The 26215-nt window shown below is 33.5% G+C and overlaps 1 protein-coding gene across 1 annotated transcript; it reads right to left on the minus strand.

The window, feature by feature from the left end:
* Positions 1-1622: 1622 nt before the first annotated feature.
* LOC127851267 (uncharacterized) lies at positions 1623-24896 on the minus strand. Its single transcript, XM_052384914.1, has 5 exons — positions 24704-24896; positions 7641-7755; positions 4039-4377; positions 2494-3203; positions 1623-2181 (listed from the first exon to the last, which is right to left on the minus strand). Exons 2-5 carry the CDS (start codon positions 7744-7746, stop codon positions 2164-2166), a joined length of 1173 nt encoding a protein of 390 aa, XP_052240874.1. The 5' UTR covers positions 7747-7755; positions 24704-24896; the 3' UTR covers positions 1623-2163.
* Positions 24897-26215: the final 1319 nt, after the last annotated feature.

Raw genomic sequence — 26215 nt, forward strand, 5'->3', positions numbered from 1 at the left:
TTATGAAATAAAACTCACGTTGTGTGAATATAATGATCGTGAGGAGATCGAGTGGTAATTGTTTTAGTGAAAACTACAGCGTGTGATGTATTACCCTTAAGTCCCGCGTCATGTAATGAGCTGTAAGCTCGTTTGAGATCCTTAGGGCATTCTTTGTAAGCCGTGTATAGTTTATAGCTTATTGCAACGCGTCAGTCATTTCGCCCAAGAGCCATGACCAAACATTGGCTGGCTACAACGAGCAAGAGGAGATCGAAGCACTTCAATGCTCTCCGCTCGCTGTGTTGAATAACAACCGTATTTTTCTCTTCACGGTGTACATGTATTTGCACACATACGTATACGCCGGGCTTTATACATTTTTCTGATTTTGAAACAAACGTTTGACATTCTCGTTTAAGCTATTTCGGTTAAACAGTGACAATAACCGTCAAGTAAATATCCGTTGACCTTATAAAAAAAAAAGTGCAATATATGTGTTCGGAAATGATGTATCAATCCAAGGCGTAAATCAACTTAATTGTATTACAAACGCCCATGCTCGTATTTATCCAATAAAGTTTAATGTATGTGTCCAAAGAGACATATAAAGTTCCTGATTTTTTCCTATACTTGGAGTATTTCATTCTCGTTGTTTTGCGATATGTCTTTTTTTAACTTTTAAGTATAACCACATGGAAATAAGCAGTTTTGAAAGGTCAGCAATTTTTATATATGTAACTATAAAGACAATTTTTAGATGTTAACTCCACACACAGTCAATTTGTTTGAAAGCTATGGCGTCTTTACGCTTACGTAAGTACATGGTCTTATTATTAGAATTATGGCACGTGGTTTAGCGAAGAAAACCCATTTAAAGGGACTTGTTCACAGTATAGTTAAATCATGATTTTCAAAATAATTGGCATACATTCAAAAAAGATCAGGGACGACACTTTCCGCCTTAATTGGATTTTTGCTAAGAAGAGACTTCATTTAAATGAAAAATATCATAAAAGCGGAAAGTGTCGTCCCTGATTAGCCTGTGCGGACTGCACAGGCTAATCTGGGACGACACTTTACGTTTACGCACATGCATTATGCCCAGTTTTCTCAGAGCGAGACTCATAATCATCATTCGAAATCGGTTAAACAATAAAGCGCTTTTAACGCATTTTTCCGAACAATTTGAAAATACGTCGAGTATTAGTATAGAGGTTATGTTTCGCCACTTAAAAAGCTTCGTGGAACTGCGGTACCGCCTTGGCTTTCGCTTCCAGAGGACCCGGGATCGACGTAGAATAAATAACTAATCGTTCAGATACTATATTATCTCAAATGTACACAAACAATACAATGCTTGCTTATACGGGTAAACAATATTATGTATGAAAAACATACAGTGGTACTATCTATGGTGATACTCATAATGAAAATGCTCCGCGTTTAGAAGGTTATGAAGCAGCGCAAAATACCTGAAGGGAACTTGTTTATTGTGCACATTTCATGTTAGTTTATTGAAATAAGGTAAAGATCAAGTGTGTTCTATTGCTGTAAGGTAAGTTTTAATTACAAAGCAAGGTGAAAGCAGTTTAGAAGTTTTTGTAAAAAATATTTCATGAAAAATCTATCAAAACAAATGCTTTTGTCGGGAATCTTTATTCAAAACGTAAGGATTACACCACATGTGATTAAATATACATGTTTTTAACGCTTAAAATTAACATTCATTAGTAATATAATTTTCTATAAATATGCATGAATTATTAAGACTTTGGAATGTCATTTTTTTGTAAATGATGTATACCTTTAAATACTTTATTACAACAATGTTCTCACCTTCATATTTGCAAAAAAACACAAGTTGCTTTGACGGGTATATGCAAGCATATCAAGCAAATTTTGTTTAATTGAAAGTAAACACATATTTATTTTATTACAAACAATACATATTGTAATTTTTATCAATATAAAAGTAGAATTTGAAGCATTCAAGTAACGTGTGTCCTGTACACAAAACAAGTTGCAATCGGGAATATTTACAAAAGCAAAGACGTGACTAAATGACAAAGAACAAAGAAACCAATCCTGTTGCTGATTCATGAACAAAACAATCTGTAAATGTCGCTTGACCAATCGGATGCGTTTCTTTGGTCGCGTGAATTTTAAGAATCTTCTGTCACTTCACTTCTTTCTGTAATCCTACCAAGATACAAATCAAATCTATATATAAAAACACTAAACAAGTTGAACATACACATAACAAGCATATAATAAATAATGAAACAATCAACAATTCACTTTCAAAAATTGTATTACTATTAATAATAGTAACAACTGATATATTCGTTTCATTTAAAATATATTTTGGGCTCTAGACGTTTTCTCTACAGCGAAAACATATCTCATATTACACAGAGATTGCTTATTGTTGAACATCTGTGGCTGTTGCTGCTTTTACAGCTGCTTTAACAACATTCACAAAAACAACAACGACCATAAGATCAAAAATACCTCATAGCCATAATCACCAGGATAGTAAGCGTTCTGGCGTCGAAGCGCCGCTGCCAACTTCATCACTTGTCGGTAGGCGTCGCTGTATTCATCCATGGAACGCTTCTCTGGAACAAACGCTTGGTAGTGCGTCCAGGGCTCTCGGAAGCTAGGGTAGAAGTCGGGATTTCTTTTATTGCCTGGAAAATATGACAGACCGGCCTGTCGCTTCGCAGGAACATCGTACCATGGTTTTACCTCTGGCTCATCAATTTCTAACTCGTAGGGATTTTGTAGGGCGGCGTAGGTATCATATGCATCATATGGGCTCTCGTAAGGGTTGCCATATCCGATGACTTTGTCGTAACCGTCGTTGTACACTTTAGCATTGTCTAAGGCATCAAGTAGATAACCAAGGTTAATGTCATCATCCTCATCTTTGCCAGTTATAGGATAGCCGCCATACGGCAGATAGCTTTCGGTCGGAGGATAGTAGTCATCGGCCAAAGCGTCGTATGGATATATAAGGTCTCGTTTTGTGCGGTGGCTACGTTTCAGATCATTGGCCCTGGGAAAGTTCATGCCGACAAAACGGCGGTGCAGGCTGCGTCGGTAACGGAAGGGCGACGCGCCGTAAACGCCATAGGCTTCATATGGATTGGATGGCCAGCCGGATGATCCGCTGGCCGAGTTGACAAGGTTGTAGTACTGAGACATATATCCATCGTCGTCTTGAAACAGAATAAAGAAAACTTTTAGTCTTTAGTTATGTAGACAACCATTTTATTTCACGTGTACATCATTAAATATGCTAACGTAGGGTTTCATTTAAATGTATCTTAAGATTATTTTATGCCTCCGACTTCATAGCAATTTACAGCTTTGACGTTGTTAGTGTGCAAAGCGACCACTAACGCATGTGATACCATTTCGAAACTATGAAAAATACACTACAATTAAGACTGAACTCAGAAAGACGTTTTTTGTTCTAAATGTGTTGCTGCCTTTTTTATCTTTGTTTTTCGCAACGGGTTCAAAATAACATTTACATATTGACAATATTGTATCAGATTGCGAAGAAGATAAGCACCATAATGTTGAATAAACGTTTACCGAAATAACACTTTTTAAAGCCACACAAACCGTGAATGAGCAGTTCTGTGTTGTATTTAAGTTGAAAAGACAATTCAGAAATATATTAAGCTTTGCTTTGCCATAGCGTACTTTTTGTGTTTGAATATTCCTGTAACAAAAAAATAAGCCTAGCGTTTTGTGCTGAGGTCCATTTTTATCTGCGGAAGTTACCAATCTTCTGAATTTACATGAAACAAAAAAAGCTAAACATCAAAATAAAGAAGTTGTATGGCTTGTATGGCCATTATTTTGTGGCAAAAGTTTTAAGCTTGCAACAAACGGCATATCGCGTTTTGTTTCGTTAATTCAGTCAACTTACTTTAATTCACTTAACCAAGTCCCTACCAATTAACGAATCAGTTTGCAATGGAACATTTTAACCTAGTACCGAGCAAATCTGTAATAGCTACTGTTTACTTTACTGAACTATACCTTGCAAAGTTTTAAGATATTTTGCATATGCCTCATTTGCCTCGTCTTCATTTTCAGCTGATTCAAGCGCCGTTGTATCGCCATTATTTGCTTCATCTGCCTCCGCAAGCGCCTCCATTTCACTTTCATTTAACCCGTCTGTTCCATCTTCATTCTCACCATCATCAAATACGTCGTTCTGTTCTTCTTCCAATGATTCTGTGGGTGACTCGATGTCTTTTGCCTCGTCCGAGAATACGCTTCCAGATTGGTCTTCCATGCTAGGATCAACGCGTTTGGACATTTCTTTGGCCTCGTTTTGTTGGTTTCCAAACATTATTGCTTCTTTCGCTCTTTTGACTGGAATATCAAATGTTAAAACATGGAAAGGGTTTCAAACAAGCCTGTAACTATTTCGCTATATATTAAATTTCTTTGCTGTTCTGAACATATCTTTTATTCACAAGCCTGTTAAAATTAAGTACATTTATATAACATGTCCAGCACACACGATTCTCAATGTCGACAAACATGAACACGTGTACGTGCGGCAGATGTAACCGCTGCATAACGTCAATATCTATCTCTAAGATAATTAAAAAGATAATAATACACATATTTTTTTCTACCTCGTATGATTTGGTTATTGCAACGCGGAGAACATATCTTTAAATTAATGGTAAAAAATAACTTTTTGTAATTAAACAAAACCTTTGTAAAAATATTTAAAATTATGAAATGCTTATCTGTTGTGTATAGGGAAATATCAGTGATGTTAAAGTAATCATGTGAAAAAAATATACACTTTTCACTAATTCAACGTCAATGACGTCGTGTGTTGACGTCATTATTGTAGCGAAAGAGTTTAACCTTTTCTCAATTTAAAGAAATGGCTGTCAACCAATTTAATCATACGAAAATGTGTTGCTTTTGGGTAGATTATCGACTTTTTTAAACGCATGATCATAAAAAAATATCTTCACACAGGGCGAAAATATTATTTTTTCTTATAACTCGTAAATTAAAATCAATAATCTACCGAATCAAAAAAATATCATATTGGTCTTAATACATGAAATGGCGTTTACGTGTTATTGCATCGATCTTTTATAATGGATGGACGCTAATAGGAAGGAACTACGTAGTGTGGTGATATATTTTAACAAATACCATATTCTGATCAGTCGGCGGAAATTCCTTCTTTTTACTGCAAGATATGCCACTGACATTTACAATTCTATGTTCTTATTAACATCTGTTTATATTGCTGAGGAAGGTATTTTCTTTACATCTATGTAGACTAATTAATGAGCATTACCTGATTTGGAATCGTTTTTTGATAAATGACTTGTACTTGTAGATGTCTATTATATCACACTGTCAGATACAAATATACTTCAGGGTATTTTCAGACAAATTATGCAGTTCGATCTGTTAACATGTTGTTTTGAATCCAAAGGTCAATAATTACAATTACTGTAACTTTCATATGAATGCTGCATTCTGATTGGATAATTTGTTCCGATGAACCCAATTCGTATGCTAATTTAAACATGAATATTCATAGCGCTACTTTCTGGTCATACACAAGTTGCAAAAATGACGTTATGTTTTGCGCGAAACTTAATGGCGTTGTTTTTTATTGGTCAATAGCGAAATGACGTTATATTTTTTTGCGCGAACTTCAACGATAAACCCGTTTGACGGAGATGAAACCGAAACTGAAAATAGATTCATACGCTAGATTGCAAAAAGGACTTTTATGACCCTTACCACGATAGAATTTCAGCTTTACGATCATTTTGTGTTGTAATTATAAGAATTGAATAGCATTTTTCTGCATTTCATCGGTGTATGAACTGTCGGGAAAAATACACCTAATTTATGCATAAACGCCGTCGGCGTTTATGCAAATTAGGCGTATTTTTCCCGACAGTTCATACGCCGATGAAATGCAGAAAAATGCTATTCAATTCTTAAATGAAGTAATGCTAACCTCGAATTTATTTATGCAAATATTCATAAGCCTGATGTTTGTGCAGTTGCATGTTTGGTAATTAAAAGTACCGGTAATATCGTGAACAGAAAAGCACCCTCTAAATAATTTGCTAATTAGGTTATTTGCTATAGACACGACGAACTGTACCATGAACTGATTAAAAAATAATCGAATGTTGTATGAACAAAAAACTAAAGCACAGGAGACGTCATTCGCTAACAATTAATCCAAATATTTTCGCAATGACCATTACACTAAACACATAACTGTTTTAGATTACCTGAACACTAGACAACTATATGTATTCAATGACCTTTACAATAAACAGCTAAATGTATTCAATGACTTAAAGACAATGCTCGGAAATAGAGTTGTACGTGATGGATATTGCATGTACATACTCATTTCGACATTCCGTTGGGAGAGTATTTCTCTAAATAAATCAAGGACCACATTGTCTAGACTGCATCAAGCAACGACAGATACGATTCATGAATGAAGGCCGGACAGTATTGCTTTAATAACGCACAGCAAAGAAACCATTTGCTTTTAGAGGGAAGCACAAAGGCTGTGTCAATGTAGCGACTCCAATTTTGATGACAAAGCTAAACAATAATTTCGTTCTTTAGAACGTCCAAGGCCGGTAAGAAGGGTGTATGTGCTTTTTTTTTTATATTTGCTGATTTAACATTGTGTAATGCAAACATATGATATAAAAACAAAAACAAAAAATCATTACATTTTGTGCGCCATGTTCCTGTGCAATTGTGAACTTTACATTATTGCATGTTTAGGCATGTAGTACTTAAATAAGATGTTTATTTGATTCCTTTATCGCCACTCTGTTAAAGGGTTTATTTTCAAAGGAAACGTATATTTGTTGATATTTACTTCCAAATTATGCCTCTGGATGAATGTACACTATTTAATAAAGCGTATTGGCAAAACACGGGCACAACTCCTTGAATGGATGATTACATTTACATTTTATATATATTTGTCACATAACTACCAAGACAATAACAGAGTGAATTTATGAATCAATATGTGAACATGCATTTAACGGCCATACTTATATTTGTAAGTCTCAGTCAATTAGCAACAACTTCGTTGAATTTTGTGAAAGTTGTCAACCAACTGTCAGCAGTGTAATAAAGACAAAGTTTTTCTGGAAATTACAATATAAACCATGCATGACAGCAACGCATTACATAATAAAAACATAATGAAGATTACAATCAATAATGAACTCATACACAACAACAATCGGAGGGAAACACTCGTCAAATATGACTCATGTATGTCAATTGAGGCAAGTAATTCACAACTTACGCAAAACACCGTAGTAGTTAAAACAGCAAAATACAATAAAGTACGACTCTTGTTGTGGTTACTGCTTTGAAACCATAAATTAAACGCACCAAATGCAATCACAGTGAAACAACTTTATCTTCACAAGAAGGAGAGAAACACAGTTGTAGCAACGTACAGATACAACAAAACAGCACCCTCACACGCACGACGCATTCTCTCTTGTGTAGTGGTATGTAGTGTGAACAGTATAGATACGGATGGTCCCGACAAAGAGGAACTCCAAAGCTCACCTCACATACGCCATCCATACCTCTTATGTCATTGTCCGAAGTCTCCACGGCCGCTGTTTCATGCTCTGCTAGAGGTGCACAAGATCCCACTGCCAGCAGTCCCAAAAACAAAGCCAAGGACCGCATTACGATATTCTGCAAGACAAAAAGCAAACAAACATATAACACTTGAGTTCAGGCAGATATCTTAGCTCGAAACCATCGTTCGTGTGTTGTGCATCGACTCTGAATATATGCAATGTTTTGTTGCAAGCATTTGGTCAGATTTTTATTTTATGTTTCCTTAAGACTGTGTCGCATTTTTAAGAAGCGATTTTATTTCATATCACATATTGCGTGTATCGTCATTTAATGATTCTGTACCATAATGAATTGTAATTACTAATTATAAATGGTGTTGGTGGGAGAAGATAGTACCATCGTAACGATAGATAGGTCTAGAGAGTGTTTCCTCCCATTACCATCGATATTCAATACTATGCTTTGTGTTTAAACATGATATTTATTTATTTTAAACGAGCCAAAATTGATGGCATTGTGAGTTACATTTTTTACAAATAAAAATAATTCTCTATATGCTGTTCTGTGTGAAGTCAACGGGCATTCTCCAATAGTTTTTACATTGTGTTTGGAAAAAAGTCATTTTTATCTCGAAATATGCACCAGACACCATTTGCATCAAATGGAATACAGATTGTATACACACTAAGTACATATGCGACGCCCTTTATATATCTGCATACAAAGTGTTATGCTCTGTAGGCATGTCAATCCATATCAATCCCATACATAAACGTTTCAATAAATATTTTAACTAAGCATCATAAATAACGTTAAGAACAAATACTGCTAATAAAAAAAGACGATAACGTTAAGGACCAAACTGATAATAAAAAAGACGTAACAGTGAGAAGGGAAAAAAACTTTCTTGGGTAAATTCACTATTTATGTATAAGTTGGTACTGAGGTAAGTGTACTGAGTGCTTTAATATTCATCTCATAAAATCGAGATTAACATTAATCGATATTCCCAGCACTCAAAATGACATCAAATACTATGTATAAATATTTTCCAACATAGTGCGATGCAGATATAGTAAATATTCAAATATCAAACTAATAAAAAGGCTACAAGAAACCGAAAGTGGCATCACATAAATATTTTTTTCTACGTCCGACATTAATGCACCAAAGATGGACAAAGATAGGATATCTTATAGTGAATTAGTTATTCGCACACTGAACAATAGGTATTACTACCAGACATCGTGCTAAACATGTTTGCCTTTATATTTTTCTTTTGTTTTGGATGTACATAAAAACGATCTAATGTACACACAACGTGTACATGCATTATTTTACCAAATTGACAGTGTATAGCATATTGAACGTTTTTTTTGTATAAGTAAGGCACAGTGAATGTAGATAAAAAAGAAAATTAAGCGAAAAAAGGGAAAACATTCTGTACCAAGTAGATTTTATTACGGGCGAAAGATGTGTGTGCATATCATGACGAATAACAAGAGCGCGAGGGTAAAATGCAATATAAGCATATAAGTATCTGTCAACAAAACAGAAATTGCGTTGCGACTTGCCACTGTTAGCAACATAATACTGTCAATACTGTTAATAATGGCATTTTTTATATATATAAATCTGTTTCAATGGCAATGTGTAGCAAATACTATTGTTTATTTGCAAGTATGTACAGTCCGACTGTGAATCATTTTATTTTGATGAACAACGTGTCGAGCGAAACAAAATAGCCTAAGGTATAAGATTTGTTGTTAATATTACCTATATTAATGTTTAAATATGTGTACAGATTAAAGCTTCTGAGCATCTTGATGTCGGATTGATTTCACACCATTAAGGAGAAGTGTATTGATGGTCACCATGAAAATTGTAGTTTGAGTTACATGTTTATGGGTTGAAATAATATTTATAATATAATTAACGTAATTAAAACAACTCTATAATATGTGTGTCTTATGGAATGATCAATCGCCACACTTTATTACGCAATACGATTGAAAGCCTGTATACAAATCGACATTTTATACTTAAATTGTGTTGAGGTAAAGCAATAGTTGTATAGTCGGCAAAAGTGCACATTAATAAATTACGCTATATTATTTCTGATTAATATGATTTTTCATGAACATGTGTAATAGATCAATGAACATCCATAGTGCATTTCCTTTTTTATTTTATCTTTTCCAGCTATGTTATTAAAATTGTTTTCATTCAATTTGATTATTGATACTGGAAGATCATGATTCATGCTGATATGAAGTGTCATTTTCAGACTGTGTTAATTTGCTTTTATACTGGATACTTTGTTTGGCATTCACTCACTGCTCATGTTTATTTGTATCATATGTACTTTCGCAAACCTCTATCATTTCATATATTTCTTTCAAACCGTCGACACAAACAGTGTCATGGATGAAAACACACACGCCTGTGTAAAAAAATGGAACCCATATCTGAGATGTTTAGTCCAGATTCGGTGACAATGGAATAAGTGAAGGGAGTTAAAAAAAACATGGCGATAACTCTTTGGCTGAATATCGATATTTACCTGCATTTTATCATGTCCACAACCATTTGCAGAATGTTTGAAGTGAAGAACATTCGATGTAAATAATATGTGTAAGAGAGCGGAAACGGCGAATGTCGCAATTTTTGTATGGCAATAACTATGAAGTGCGAATCGGCTGGGTATCAAACTAATATATGTAACATAAACATTTCCAGAAAGTTTGGTGAAGATCCGATAAAAAAAATACGGCTTATAGAGAGGAAAGCCCCCGCCGCCCCGCCCATCTGCGTATCCCCGAATGTTTTTCCCATAATACCTCCCCGAGAGACGGTCGTATAAAAAGGATTGTATGGACTGTTTGCATGTTTACCACCAGGGGACTAAAATAGATTTTACTTGCAGATTGACAGGTACACCATTAACGTCATGTTCCAACAAGGACATGCGAAGGCGGTAGAAACGTTGTAAACAAAGACCGGTGACGCAATTCATTTACGATGTGGTTGGTCTCAAAAGGCTGAATAAGGGAGCGAAAGCTGCTATCAGTTGTCTAATTGCAAACTGTCATGGACAGAAAGAGATCATGATATAATGTATTTGGCAGTTATTTCCGATTGACATGAATACCGACACACACTGCTTTTTGTATTTGATCAATTACAAACATGTGTATTGACAAAGTACAATATACATTGCAACCATTGATATCTATTGTGCTACGTTTCAGTATTTGTTTTACGGAAAACAATTTAAAAGGCCATCAGTGATTTATGGTGCAAATCGACTCCGTGTCCCTTGGCGCATACGAAATGGCATTTAAAACAAATTAGATAGTATGATATTTACTCATCACACAACACTTTTCACAGATGTATTACCCCATGCAACTCTAAATTCGTCACAACACTTAGCGATTGGACTTATATTTATTATAACTCTGGTTTCGTTCATTTTATATCCATGTTCGGAATGTTTAAGAATGCTTTTAGCAAATGTGTCTTATATTTCAATGTATTTAATATGTTTCGTCTTTTGTTTTCATCGACTGAATGTATAGCTCGCATAAAGACTTATACGACCCGGTGCAGAGTCAACGATTATCTCGATCAGCATCACAATAAATAACGTTACCTTTCAACTTGAACAGCCAATCAGCATTACATAACTTTTACTGTATTGCTTCCCATTCTTGTGTTGCTTTCCAATCTTGCAACCATGGATACGCATAGCCGCGCCAAGCGGATTTCCTAATAATGAGCTTCGATGGATATTTGAATCGTAAATAATAGCTTTTCACAATCGAATTCGCTCAAGGGACTTGTTAATCGATCGAGAGACATCTAACATGCCAACATTACAGTAGGGTTGTCATTTGAAACAGTTGATCATATCCTTTAAAGACTGGTGACATTATCCGCGTGAACACAGGGGCCAATCCAGGTTTTTGTTGGTGGTGTTTTTGTTTTGTTGTTGCTGTGGGGTTTTTTGGAGGAGGGGGGGGGGGGGGGGCTGACAACTTTTCTACATTGGCATACAACTCTTACTTTAATCGGACTGATGAACTATTTTCGTTCACCCAATTGGTTCCCAGCCGGATTTACAACGCCTTAATGTCTAAGGGTTTCTGAATAATAAGACAAGCTACTCGAAGTTATTGCTCGGGTGGTCCTCATATATCGTTAACATCGAGGCCCTTCGGGCATTGCAATATAAACCATTTTCAGAGGCAACATAAATGTCCTGTGGGTCCGTTTAATGTCTGGCCACCTGCTGAATGAGAAAGCTGTTGTTGTTTTTTTCACGTACATTTCCTAAACAAAAGACAAATTCTACAGTGGTAATTTGTGTGCATGGAAAAAAGCAATTAAGCGTCCGCGGTTTCGCTCCAATAGAGAAGGTATTCCCAAATAAGGATTTATACAACTAATAAAGGTAATACTGAACACGTTACAATTTAAATTGGCTATAATGAAAACCTCCTTCAAATATAACAAAACACTATTTGAAACTAAACATACTTTTGTAGATATTAAATCGATTTGTCGTTTTGCGTTTCATCCTCAATCCAAATGGAAACTTTTGAAATTACCTCTTAGCAACCCCTACGTATTCTAAGAATAGTTCCACGAATAGTGGTCTTAATACAAAAACGTAGATCACGAAACGTGATATTTTTATCAATATGTGATTTCGTTATAAACTTTAGATGAACTTACTAAGGCGTAAGTCACGAAATCAGATATAACGAATATGAAACGCCGTTTGATTCAATGATATTCTCGCCTTCTTGAAAATTCAAATAATCCAGTTGATAGCATAATGCTATACAGTACTTACTAGTCACCAAGAGCATTTGGTAAAAATTGTTCATGGGGCCGTATTCCAGTAGCTTCTTAAGTTTTCACTTAAGTTAATAAATTTCTTAAATAAATTTCTTAAGTTAAATTTGAAATGTAAAAAACAAAACATGAGACGCTTAGTATGTATTACTCTTTAAGAAATTCCTTAAAGAGTTAAAGGAAGTTAGCTTAATTTTTACTATATGAGAAAAAATACACAGAGTAAAGAAATTTATTAAGTTTATGAAGCTACCAGAATTTAACTTAAGTGAAATCTTATGTTTAAAGAAAAAAATGGCGGAGATAAGAAAAAATATTGCGCAATATTTCAACTTAAGTTGTGTTTTAACTTAAGAAGCTACTGGAATACGGCCCATGGTGTATATAAATCATTATAAGACAACGTGGCAAACCCCGGGTAACTGTTACATTTGTTAATTAAACAGGTATTCTGTAGATCATCTATTATTCCACTTTGAATTTGCCGAACAAAATTAATCCATATACCATAGGGAACTCTTACAGTTGTTAAATAAATAGGAACACTGATATCATACATTATTCAGCATGTTCTTTGCAGAACAAAATTAATTAAGCCACACGGTAAATAATTCGATTTCAGAAAAATCCGCTGTCGCAGCGTTTCTTCCCAATTGCATGCAATCGGTTGCGTATGAAAATCTCTGAAACTCTGAGAATGTTCTATATATCCACACACTCATAAGAAATACTAGGATGAACTTAGTAAGAAGACTTACAACTCGCATCCTCCTCAACCCAATAAGAACGTCAATAGCGCAAAATAAGTACATGTGCCGTGCAGAACGTTTTAAGTTGAACGAGAAAAAAAGATTTCCTGCTCCTGACTCTTTGGAAAAGCGTGGGGGTTAAACGGGACAAAACTAGGTATTCTGAAGATCATATATTATTCAAGCACGATTGCATTGAGAAACAATTAAATACGCCGGTTTCATATTTAATAAGATTACATATAAGGTATCATTTCTCGTCAAAATATGTCATTTAATAGCTTATCAAAAAATAATCTTAAACTTTGGGCAAACATGGTCTTTCAAAACTGACATAAATGAGTATACATTTCGACGTCTTTGCACATATGTATAATCAATGTACGTGTTTATGTTAGATAAACACACTCAAATTGAATGAACACATGATTAGTGTGTATTTTTTTAAGTTAAATAGATATAATTGTCATCGTATTTTATCGACCATTAAATACAGACATATCATCTATGTCTCTGAAAGCTAAATATTAAATGTATGTAGTTTAACTTTAAAATCAAGTTCCCTTCAATAATTCATTTAGATGTATAGGTGGAGATGTTTTATTTCTATTTATATATAAATTAGTCGATGTGCCGCCTCTTCTAACGTGCATTTAACGTATATAAATAGAACGAGTACGAGATAAATGTAATGCCGCATCTAATATGCATTGGCTCCACATATCATAGTTAACAAAACATAACCAATCGATATAATCACCGTACAGCATTTCGAAGAATTAGCGCTGTTGTGGTCGCACGTATAACGCTTAGAAACCAAGGTCTCACCAAAGTAATGAGCTTTGGTGCATTTTTAAATCGCAGATAGATTATGTCGTATTCATTAAAAAGGGCATTACGCCCATCATTCCACATATAACACTTGGCAAATCGTTAAAAATAGCTTTTCACACGCGGAAGATGCATTTGTATTGTTGAAATCTAAATACACTATGACTTTTTTTCAAGAACGTTGGCGTTTCCTGATGTTGTATTAAACACAGGCTTTTTTAGATTAAATGTCATCCTGAAGTAAGTATGTGATAGTAGTTTTGTATTTTTGTCAAATCTTTCAATTCACCCCCATGTTATTGATATTGGAGGGACGTTAACACATTTAAACGAAATGTTGTTTACACTATTGTAACATGATCATCGCATGAGCAGTGAACAAAAGGTTTCAATCCCGCTCAATATTCGGTAAAAAATAGATTCATACTAATAGCAATGGTAGATATTGTAAAGAACATCTATAACTTCAGTTGAAAATAACTTAAGCTATCCAGGATACTTATCTTGAGCTGTACTAACGTTACACACATAAGATATTGATTTCAAATCATCCAAATGAAATTAATTGTGTTTAATAAAATAGTATACGAAGCCATATTTTATGAACAATCTTCAGATTATTTATATTCATACAAAGGTCTATACTTATGGAAAATCTAAAACCAAACAAACATAAGATGAAAATTGGGACACTCCGCATTACAAGTGAGTCGGCAGTTTATGTATGAAATCAGAAAAAATGGTGTGCTGAAGAATGCAATCGATGCACTTATCAATCGCAAAAGTAACAATCATCATAACAGGTAATTAACGCGTCGTATTGTCGTTATGAGGCGTACAACTTGTCGTTTCAGTGCGCCTACCGTTCAACGCGTTGGTGCGTTACTGGGCCGCCAACACATCTTCACGCCAGAACGATATACATATGCGCGACGATACGACAAAGCGGGTAGACAAATGCGCTAACTGGCGAACGGTCGGCTTAAATCCTACGCAATAGTCTGTGCATAATTATCTAGCATTATCGCTCATCCTTCAGTTTTAACCCAATAATTTCTTCATTTGCCAGTTTGCTCTTCCCACTTGCAAAATGGAAGTATTGATTAAACGCGTCATCAATTCGCATGGCATTAATTTAAAAGCATTCTATAATGTTTTGATGTACACAAAAATGTGTCATGGTGTTTTTGTACGAATAACACATGAGTAACTGTTTATCGAATGGAAATATTTCGCGACTAATTTTCTGCTCATATCTTTAAAATATGTGTTGTTTCTGTAGTAGGCAAAACAGTTTTTATCATTTGTTTTCTGAAAAATTAAAACAAAATTACAAACTTCAACCGGTTGACCATACAAATAAAAATATATGAGAAAAAAAGTATTTTATTTAAACTTTGAAAATGTGTAATATTCTTGGCAAAATATGTATATATTAAAACAATATTTGTTTAAAACGCATAAACATTGAATATTGAAAAGCTAAACTCACTCGTTTTTTCGGCGTTAGCTGTATACGCCAGCTTTTCACCTTACCTGACCTTTGTAACTGTCCAATAAAATTCAAATAAAATTTCCCGCGGCTAGTTCAGAATGAATACACTTCAGTTATCCCATAGGCTGATATGAGCATACCATCAGAACATTTGAAACATTTCCGCGTCTTTGTAACACTATTTTACTGCGTGTTCAGCATGAGACAATTTTATCTCTAATGAAAAGGCTTAATAGATAGAACAATTTTACACTCAAATTCGAAATCAATACAGTTTGTGCGTCCATCTTTTATTTTCAGAGGCAACAGCGTTTTTACTTAAAGGCTATGTTCTCATTTTAGTACTGACTTTCATATTCCTATCAACATGTTAACATGTAAAAGTAAAAAAAGCAGTGGAAGCGTGGCCTCACTTTTATGCATTGCATTTCAACCCGCGAGTTATCAGGGTTTATTTACAGGTCATCGCTGCGTCCGAAGACGCTTATGTGCTGACCTGAGTTCTTGGCCAGTTTGTTATATAATATAGACCCTATCCGTGAACTAGGTGAACTGAGATTTTCTTTAGACCACAAAAGATGTTAAATGAAGATATTCAGCGATATAATTATGGTATGTCAATAATAGATTCTTTATGTGTTTTCAACAATACCATGATAAATATTATTTTTAATTAATTTTAATAGAATTATTCCACCATATTGCCTAATGTATTAAGCATGAGCGCGATGATTCTCGATACTGTTAATAATAGAATCAAAAAGCAATGCCCGACAAACCACTAAAACAGGTTTGTTCGAAGAACGCGCGTATAAATATTTAAAATATGTACGGATACTTCGCGTGTGGCCGGTTGACTCATATGTTTAAATTTCACTTCCATTCTTCATTTGGTTTTCTGTTTTGTATCTATAGGTTTATGACAGAAATATGTAATTATGTAAAATAAGCCGCGAAAACTCAACGTAACATCCAGTATTGCGTGTGATCCAGCTAAGAACTGCACAGAAAAAGACATTCGCTATCCTTGGTCTCATTTTTTGAACTCTTTACCTTTCACAAACTCAAACCACAATCAACGCCGTATATCTTTTTTACAGGTATTTCTTGTTTACTCTTCCATACATTTATAACTTTTACTTGCACTGCGAGCAAAATATTAGGGAAAAAAAGATGCATTTTTAGAAAACTTGTGTCATGTGAAACATTTTATAAATTTTCATTTAAGGCGAAAATTAAATAAATATATTTTGCCATGGATCAGGTATTATATTATTTTTCAAGAAATGGAAGTCGATACATAGACGGACAATTTTGCCTTCAAATAGCTTATATTTGTCACTTATCAAATATAGATATGTTACTCTCTACTATCAGATATAGAAGCAATACATCACTTCGGAAAAAATGCAGGATTTATGTTAAAAATCTTAATTGGATGTGTATATTACAAACTTTTACAAAACTTGCACGAACATTTGATTTATACTGAAATGTGATTGGGTTTAAATTCTTTGTCATTTCGGCAACTTTCCATTAGTACGTGTGTTGTAACAAACATGATAAGCAGCTCTACAGACATATAGATCAAACCTTGTTTGCTACTTTACGGTTTTTAATCAACCAACTTTTTAATAAAATACCAGGTCCTGATGTGAAAATTTATAAGATTTAAAAATAATTTTTATTTGTATTGGTATTCGTCAAAATCTATGGTCCTTGCTCACCTAAAACAAAAGATAACAAAATAACGGCCTGAATATAGACATGCACAATGAATACATACGTGATTTTTTTCACCATTTGGTTGTTTGAGTTGTATGTTTCCATATATTTGAATGTGTAACAATGCTTTCAAATGCATTAATACATGTATATATGTATTTATGTATTTCATTATTCAGCGCGCATCTTTTTGGATTTGCCATGCTTTGTTACTTCGCGCCATTTTAGTTTTGGAGTTATAGTGAGTATAAATAATAAAGTACTGCTGTATGTGTTGTTGATTTTTCGTTTTATTTACAAGTTCTAGTTTCGTGCAATAATGATCACTGTTGAATCTCCCAGTCATATTCCCTTCCTATGATGCCACACAATGAGTCAATGCTTAATCAGTATGGGTGTAACCAACATTCGTTTACGCATTACTAAAAGGGTATTAAACTGAATGTTAAGCCGTCAGGGATGCCTACAGGGGAAAAAATAAAAAACGGAAATACCATAAATTCATGAAGCAAGATAACAAGAGTTTTATAGATATTTGTAACAATAGCTTAAAGCTGTATTCCTTTAAATTGGGCCTCTAAACTGTGTGACTAATGTACACATTTAAATTGACTTGAACGTTTTATCAGAAATTTAAGAAAATCATTGAGACACATATAGCACCGTCAGTTTGGAATTCGATTCCATTTTTATATTATTTTGCGTGTCATAAATTAATTTCTACAAAACTTCAGACTTAAAACAAGCACACACAGATGTTTGAAGATTCGAGCACAGGGGCACCCCACATACTTTAATTTAAAAACACAAGTGTACCGCAGATTTGGAAATTCAGACACAGTGCCACCCGTGTGCTGTAAAACAATGTTGAAAGGCTTTTAAAGAACGTTGCAAACATACACCGTCGAATTTATATTTTCAACGATGTAGAGTTAATTTCAATGTCGAAGGTGTGATACGAATAAATTCTTTGCTTTGACCACAATTCATCCCGCAGGTGACGACGTTTATAAAAAAAAAATCAAACATAACTTTGTTTACCAAAACTCACACATTTCTTTCCAATAACCTTTTGACTAGTGACTTCACAACGTTGGATTTTATAAAGATTTATTTATTTTTTGTCATTCTAAAAAAATCAAATACACCTTTATCTGTGAATTTGGTTGTTCAAAAGCAAATCTAGTAAAATAAAGTTTTCAAACGTAAAAAGACACGTTTGAAGGATTGTTTTCCAACGTGACGTTGGCAAAAATGCAAACAAAACATGACGCCCAATAAATGGTTCCTCACATGCGAAAATAAGAAAGGGTGTGTTTGTTATTGTTGTCTAATTGCAGAAGGCAACTGAAAGATATGCCACACGGGAATATCCGTTGAGATTGTGTGTATTATATGTTGGAAATCACTCATGAAATATTTTCATAGGTATTTGTATAACTGAATGATATCAGACACGATGAACTATATTAGAACAATTATCTTTATTAAGATTGGTTTTTAATGTTCTTTAGCATTTCATGAAAAAATAACAATTTATCTTATAAAGAAATACGAACCTCATACAACAACTGTTCAACGTGTTTAATGTAAAGATTATCCGGGTAAATTTTCTATATAACATGTATATAGTATGTCCGTTGTGTTTTTGTAAATGAAAAATTAAAATGTCAAACGAAGATATTCGAAAACAAAGGAACCATAATGGTGGCTTAAGCAAAGATACTGCTGGTGCCATATAGTAAAGCGATTTTTGCCATATAACATGATGTTTGTTATTAACTGAATCAACTTAATGTATATGTTATCATTGCTGATATGATACAACCTTATTTCCCCGTGAAAGTGCTATCATAAAAAGCGATGCATTTTTCATTCGTTTTCTGTTTGTTTGAATTGTTTCCATGCTCATGTTCAATGCATAAACAACGCCTACGCCAACTTTGTCGAAGCACTTAACATGTGCATAGCAAAAGCATGTTCTATGTCAGAAAGTTTGTTTTCTTGTCGAATGTATAAACAGGCTCAAAGCTTTTTCGAAAGTTGCATTAATAACGTTTATTTATAACAAAACATATCAACGAAATAAAATAATGATTCTACAATGCAAAGCACAACACTTTCACAGTTATTTCATATCGGAATTTCACTGAGTTAGGGGACTTGAAACAGAGATCTCACGATTGGAAGTCAATATTTGCCTTGTACACTTGAGTTTTCGCACCTCTTGCTGCCTTTTTATCGATATGTGTGGTACACGATAACAAATATAAAACGAGCGATATTTCTATTTCGTCCTTTGCTCAATAATGATGACGTGTACTTATTTAATGCATCGTTGTTTACAATTCCAATAGTGCTTTTGTTCGACTAGACATATTAGAAGTGAATCCAAGAATAAACATTTTATTCTAGCAGATTTGTTTTCCGATAAATTTTCACTAAATCACATTCCATACACGAGGCACACATTTCTTTCCAAGCTAATTAATGCTTGCTAGTATATATCGCTCTTTAGTAAATTATGCTCGTTTATGTGTTATGGCAATTTACTAAATCAAACGGTAAGACATCTTATAATGAATCTTGGATATAATTGCTTTCATATTATTCATTGGAACTGTAAAATTCCTCCCAAATGTTGTATGTGTTTGTAAAGGGATTAACATTTGATAAATGCCTCCACCATAACTAGATAAGGCGAATCACAGCACATAGGATCCGTGCTTGCAAATTAAAAAATGACATCGACCTTGTGTAATATTGAGATCCATCGCGAAATAACGTCAGCATTGATAACCCAGATGTCATTTAGTACGTTTATTCGTATCGAGCAGCATTTGTTTATCCCTAAAAATCGGCTAAGAAAGCCATAATCTTAAATTTTCCCTTCCATGTATTTCAATTCTAATAATTACTGGAACCGCTATTGACATATCTTGCATAGTAAGAGTTCTGAAGGTCGATCATTGTTAGCTTGATTCGATTGACATTTATGAAATCTGACCAGAGGAATTACTATTTCCTTCATAGGGGTATTGATTAAAATCCTCAATGTCTATCTTTTTGTTTATTTAATTTGGTGTTATTTGTTTCTTATGCATATTCATTGTAATATACGCCTGCACAATATGTGTTGATATCAAAAATAAAAGTAAATTAAGAGAATATTTGATTATAGCCATTTCTGAACTCAGTAGTCTCGGCGCCATTTAAATACAATTGTTTAAACATTTTAAATATTTATATCACGTATCATTTTACTGATGTGCTGCATTTAAAACAAATGCAATACAACATCGCTCGTAATGTGCTCACATAAATTTTATATTTATTAGATACTCTTTGTTGGTTCAATATTACATTGAAATCTACAACTGTAGTTAAAGTACTACTCGTTGAAAAACTATTAGATATCACGGTACAATTTACACTATATGAAGTTTAGAAATTTACTAGTACACTGCCAATAGTAAAACAAATAAATGACACAATGCAGATTTAAGGGCTTTGATAAAATTGCATTTTATATGTTTTATGAGCGCTCATGGAAGCAAATTCTATTAAAACAATCATTTTTCTGTGTGGCCTCCATGTAAAATGATACAGCGTCATCTTATCCCAGTCATGATCCTGTAACATAATCAATAATGATATTCTACTGGCATCGTCTTGTTAAACGAGATGGTAAATAATTAACTAATCAATAGTGACATTTCTTGAATTGCTGCGTTGATATCTAGAATCAAGTCTTAAACAAAAAAGCATCTTGTATTATTGAACGGAAAATAATTTGTTAACATAAGGAAACATCGATTTCCTGAACACAATAATATGGTGATATGGATTTTATCCCATCATCAGACGTGCATTGTCGAAATAAACCACTGTGGAATAAATTTACCTTTATTTCAGCAGTGCTGAAATATAGCTGTCACGCGCGGCGAAGAATGTTCATATTACTCGGAATCAACTATAAAGTAATCATTTTTAGTAAAATCGAATCAGATTTAACAAAACAAACAATTTGATACCAAGATGTAAAATAGTTTTTACACATAATGCAACTCAAAAAGCAAATAAACATTATTTACAAATATTAAGTGCGCGTACTCGTGACGTCATTATTAATACGTCATACGACACAATGCATGTTGTTTCACGCTAAAGATGCAGTTGTTTAGTGTCTTTTTTTCATTATTTCTTAAAAATCGGGGACGTAGAGGTATGATAAACGAAAAACAGGTTGGTTACTGATCTTTTTGTAATGTATTAGGCTCGACACGATTAAAATAATGAAACAATGTTTTCTTAAAATATCTTTGGGATTTTCCGTCTAGTTCGATTTTCCTATTCTATGTTTAAAGAAATAATTTACGACTAAGAAAATTGATGGGATAAATCGAATACTAGGTCGGTGCCGAATAAAGCAAAGTTTATCTTGCTCGGCACGAAAATCTGAACCACTCGCCAAGGCTCGTGGTTCAGATTTTCTAAGCCTCGCAAAATAAACTTTGCTTTATTCGGCACCGACCTAGTATTCTCTATATACCCAGCTAACAATTTAAACATTCACAGCAAGTGCAATTTCTGAAAAACACAGTTTGTATGTTGTATTTTTTGTCGTCGCTTCAACATAATATTAGTCATATCATTGCGGTCAGTCAACCAACTCTTTCTTTTTGCCTTACTCTATTGGTTTACATGTATAAATTCACATAACAGTAACTGATAAATGACCTAATTGAAGCACATGTAGGGAACGGTAGGGAATGCAAAGCAAATATATTAAACCTTTATTTTATAACGATAATATTCTGTTTCAATTATATTTTCGTGTAAGTATAATTTCGCAAAGTTCCAATCTATTAATACTATCTTTTTATACGAAAGACACGCACTTTATTTGCTGATTAAAAAACTGTTGATAATGCTTATAACATCAGATTTTGCATTTTCACACGCTTGCTTAAACACACTGATCAGTCGACGAAACAATAAACAATACAAATATTTTAGAACTGTTTTAAATCAAAAGTATATAAAATCACATTTTTATTCATATACGAGAGTTAAAAAACCCGAAAAATAACCATTTTCAAATAACTGTTTGAAAGTCAAAAACTAATTGAAAACAAAACGGTGCACTTAGTAAACATAACAAGGGGATTGGGTGCCAGAGGCTAAACAATTAAACGAGAAAAAAATCGATCGAACAAAGTAGATCGCTGCCATGGCAAGCAGTAAATATTGGCACAATCATTACATTAACTTGTATTAATTCTATATTTGCTGTAAATAAGACGCCGTATGTTATACTATTATTAGGTTAAACATATGTGTGTACAATTTTTTAATCAATATTCGATCTTTGAATTCTTCAACATGTTCATCAACCAACCTGGGTAAAAAATCGATTCTTACCAAGACTCTGTTTCCATGGCGTTCTTGTGATTCTATTACATCGAATACATGTTAGGATTGGTATCACATAATAAACACCAACAGACATTACTAACCTTGGAAATGGCCACTGTGTTATCACATAATAAACACCAACAGACATTACTAACCTTGGAAATGGCCACTGTGTTATCACATAATAAACACCAACAGACATTACTAACCTTGGAAATGGCCACTGCACAATAATTGTATAAAGACTATTGTCACTTCAACGTTCACTCCACTTCGGGTTTATAAAGTTTGTTGCATAATCAACAGACCTTACTAACCCTGTCAATGGCCACTGCACATAAGTTGTTTAAAGACTAATGTAACTTCAACGGTCACTACACTTCAGGTATATACAATTTGTTGCATAATCGGTTATCGTACATTAGCGGTAATGTTGTTCTAATTGTGTTGTTCTGGTAAGTGTTAGTGTTGTTTTTATTTTTCATGTATATTTTAGTAAAAAAACTTAGTATAATTGGGTCGAAATTCATTAAATGCGAGTGAAAACTTTCTTGCTTTTCAATCTAGTTTTTGTTCCATTCTTCACAGGGAATTTTAATAATTGTCAGATACGGATTCAAGCTCACTTCAATTAACAAGTAGGAACGTTATTATTTCATGTTATACTATTTACATTTTATAAAGACAAAATGTGTGTCTTTTTTAACAGATGCCAGAAATATAGATTACAAACTTGTGCCCCGAAAGTTTTGATTATAATATTTATAATTTTCTGTCGTGCAATTATTTGTAAAAGTAAACAAGAAACAAATCGTTTGTTCAGCATACCGTCACTTACAATTGACAGTCAGCTAACTTTGATTAATGAGACACATTTGCTTATAAACATTTTACTAACAAAATTATTCTAAAATTATTTAGGAAAATAAGTGTTACCTTTCTTTGAAACTACAGTCATAAATAAAAGGTATTGGAATTAAATTGGAAGTTTAAATTGACAATTCACATTATGTTGATGATGTTAAGTATTAAATTTGTAAAGGACTCAAGAACATCTTCAGATTTGAAAATACATTCAAACGCCATTGACAAACGTATATGTTTTTATTTTAAATACACAGATGAAAAAATATAATAAATTTAAACAATCTATTAACTCCGGGCTTTAACCATTCAGTGCAAGCCAAAGGTTACCGCTACAACGTACTCAAATAATATCTTTATTTATAATATAGTTATTCAAATTAATTATATATATATACATTTACATACATGAATCTGAAACAAGTTGTCGATTAAAAAAAATCTAAATTGTGTTAAACAAGTTCAGTAATACATGTAGAAAGCTAGCCATAAGTCTACTCACTAATTACTAAGACGGGTTTATGAAATGAAAGCTCTAGCTAGTCAGATCGTTTTATCCCGTATTTTTAACGACAAAATACTTCAAACTTTACACAAACAGATAATTCAAAAGTTGTTTAAGAACGTTGACGTAGTCATTTCAGCGGTTTAGCGTCATGCGATTGTTCATTCAAAGAATGTTTAGCCAATCAAAAAAAAACTAATGTTACATAAATCACGAATGTAGCATTTGATGCAATCTATTGAAATTCTATCAGCAAACACCCAAAGCAAAACGGTTCAAAATGAGCCATATGTTTACAATTTGATTACAAGTGTAATCAAAGAAGGTTAAATTAAATAAAATTTCAAGAATATCTTACAAAACTATTGTTTGTGTAGAGAATTTTTTTGCATTGAATCTTTATGTCCAAAAACTAAATATATTCAGAAAGTCCACAGCACATCTGTAAGATAATTTAAAAATTGATTCTGACTAAATACTCAGTATGGTATTGAACATGTACACTACAATAACATTTCTCAATCAATAAATTAAGTCAAGTAAATGGTATAAAATATTATACAGAAGATCTCAAATAAACATAAAACTAAATATGACAAGCAATTTACGTACCAGATGGTAGTCACAAATACTAGATCCAGTTCGGAAACTGATTTTTCCTTGACCAAAGTGTAGCCTTAATGCGCCTTGGGAGAGCACTGAATGCTGGGAATGAAATCAATACATTGGGAGAGAGAGATATCGGCTTGATGGCGCTGAGATAGCGAAATAGAAATCAATTAGTTCTCGAGGATGTGTCGCAGACGGAGGCAGATGCTAGAAAGGCGACGCTCCTGTTGTACGTCTACACGTGTAATTGATTGGCAGAAAAAAAAGTTTTTTACATGACGCAGTTGCATGGAACGCAATTATACAAAAACGCCACCTGAAATTGTACGAGAAAATAAACGGTCAGATTGGTTCCATTGTTAAAAAAAATGTTCAAGCTATTTGCACGAAATCTATTTAGGTATACATTAAATATATACAAAGACATTTTGAGTGAAGTGACACCCGCATCCAATATGTAAGTGTATAGTTAACCATGAGACGACATTGCAAAGTTGATATTCCACACTTGTTCCATCATAATACTTCTAAATTAACGCCAGGTAATTAAATGGAAATACAACACACGTATTGATATATATAAATCGTTATATAAACAAATATCAAATGTAAGCAATATTTCAATAGCAAATTTATTAAATTCTCAATGTTATTTTTCTGTATATATTTCTGCATTATTTGAAAGTCTGTTGTATAGCAGTATGTACAAACACATTTGTCACCTTTAATTCATCATCTTTCTGTTCATTGAGTCACTTAAAAAAAAGCGTGGTCCTAGAGAGTGTTCTTACAGTAACAGTTATTAAACAACTGGAATTTGCATTGTGTATACACCGGTCTTACTGGCCTGTGTACTAACGCGAAAGAAAGTGTGGGTAGCACTTCTTTTACGAGTCAAAAGTGAAAGCGAAAGTAGGTCTGGTAATCGTGCTTCTGATTATCGCTATCAGTCTTGATATAGATTCAAAATCACATTTAAACATGATTAGATAACACTCCGTTTTAAACACACAAAAACGGATTTTTCTTTCATTATTAACATTTTCATTCATACGCAGAACTACTTTGGCGGAAGTATAATTCACCAAACCAGGAGAATGTGATGCGTCTTAGTTTAGAGATGACACTATAACGTAGTGACGTCACCATCTATGTATAGAATGCTGGAATTTAGGGTACACAATAAGAAAAAAATTGAAGAGGAGCCTAAAATAAGTAGATTTTTTTCCCTTAAATTTCAAGTTTCGAGTTACAAAACTGAAAATAAAACTTTAATCATAATTTTTGATTCAGCTACAGAAATAATTTCAAATACAAAGTAAAATGTAAGTTTTCGATCACAAATGTTTTGTGCTGTCCAATATTTAACAGAAAATGTTGATGCATTGGGGCTTCCTGTGTCAATTAAAACTCAAGTATTTACTCCAAAAGCCTGTAAGATCTAAATCGACTAAAATGAAAAACAACCATGTTTAAGCTCTGTTACATAAAATACACGTGTGTAACTGAAAGGAC

Source organism: Dreissena polymorpha, chromosome 11 (assembly GCF_020536995.1).
Source record: "Dreissena polymorpha isolate Duluth1 chromosome 11, UMN_Dpol_1.0, whole genome shotgun sequence".
NCBI lineage: Eukaryota > Metazoa > Mollusca > Bivalvia > Myida > Dreissenidae > Dreissena > Dreissena polymorpha.

Coding starts and splice junctions, on each gene's coding strand:
- LOC127851267 (XM_052384914.1), bottom strand. CDS start 7,746: ATGCGGTCCTTGGCTTTGTTTTTGGGACTGCTGGCAGTGGGATCTTGT. Junction 4,378..7,640: donor TTCGGACAATGACATAAGAG/GTATGGATGGCG, acceptor TTGATATTCCAG/TCAAAAGAGCGAAAGAAGCA. Junction 3,204..4,038: donor ATATCTTAAAACTTTGCAAG/GTATAGTTCAGT, acceptor TTCTGTTTCAAG/ACGACGATGGATATATGTCT.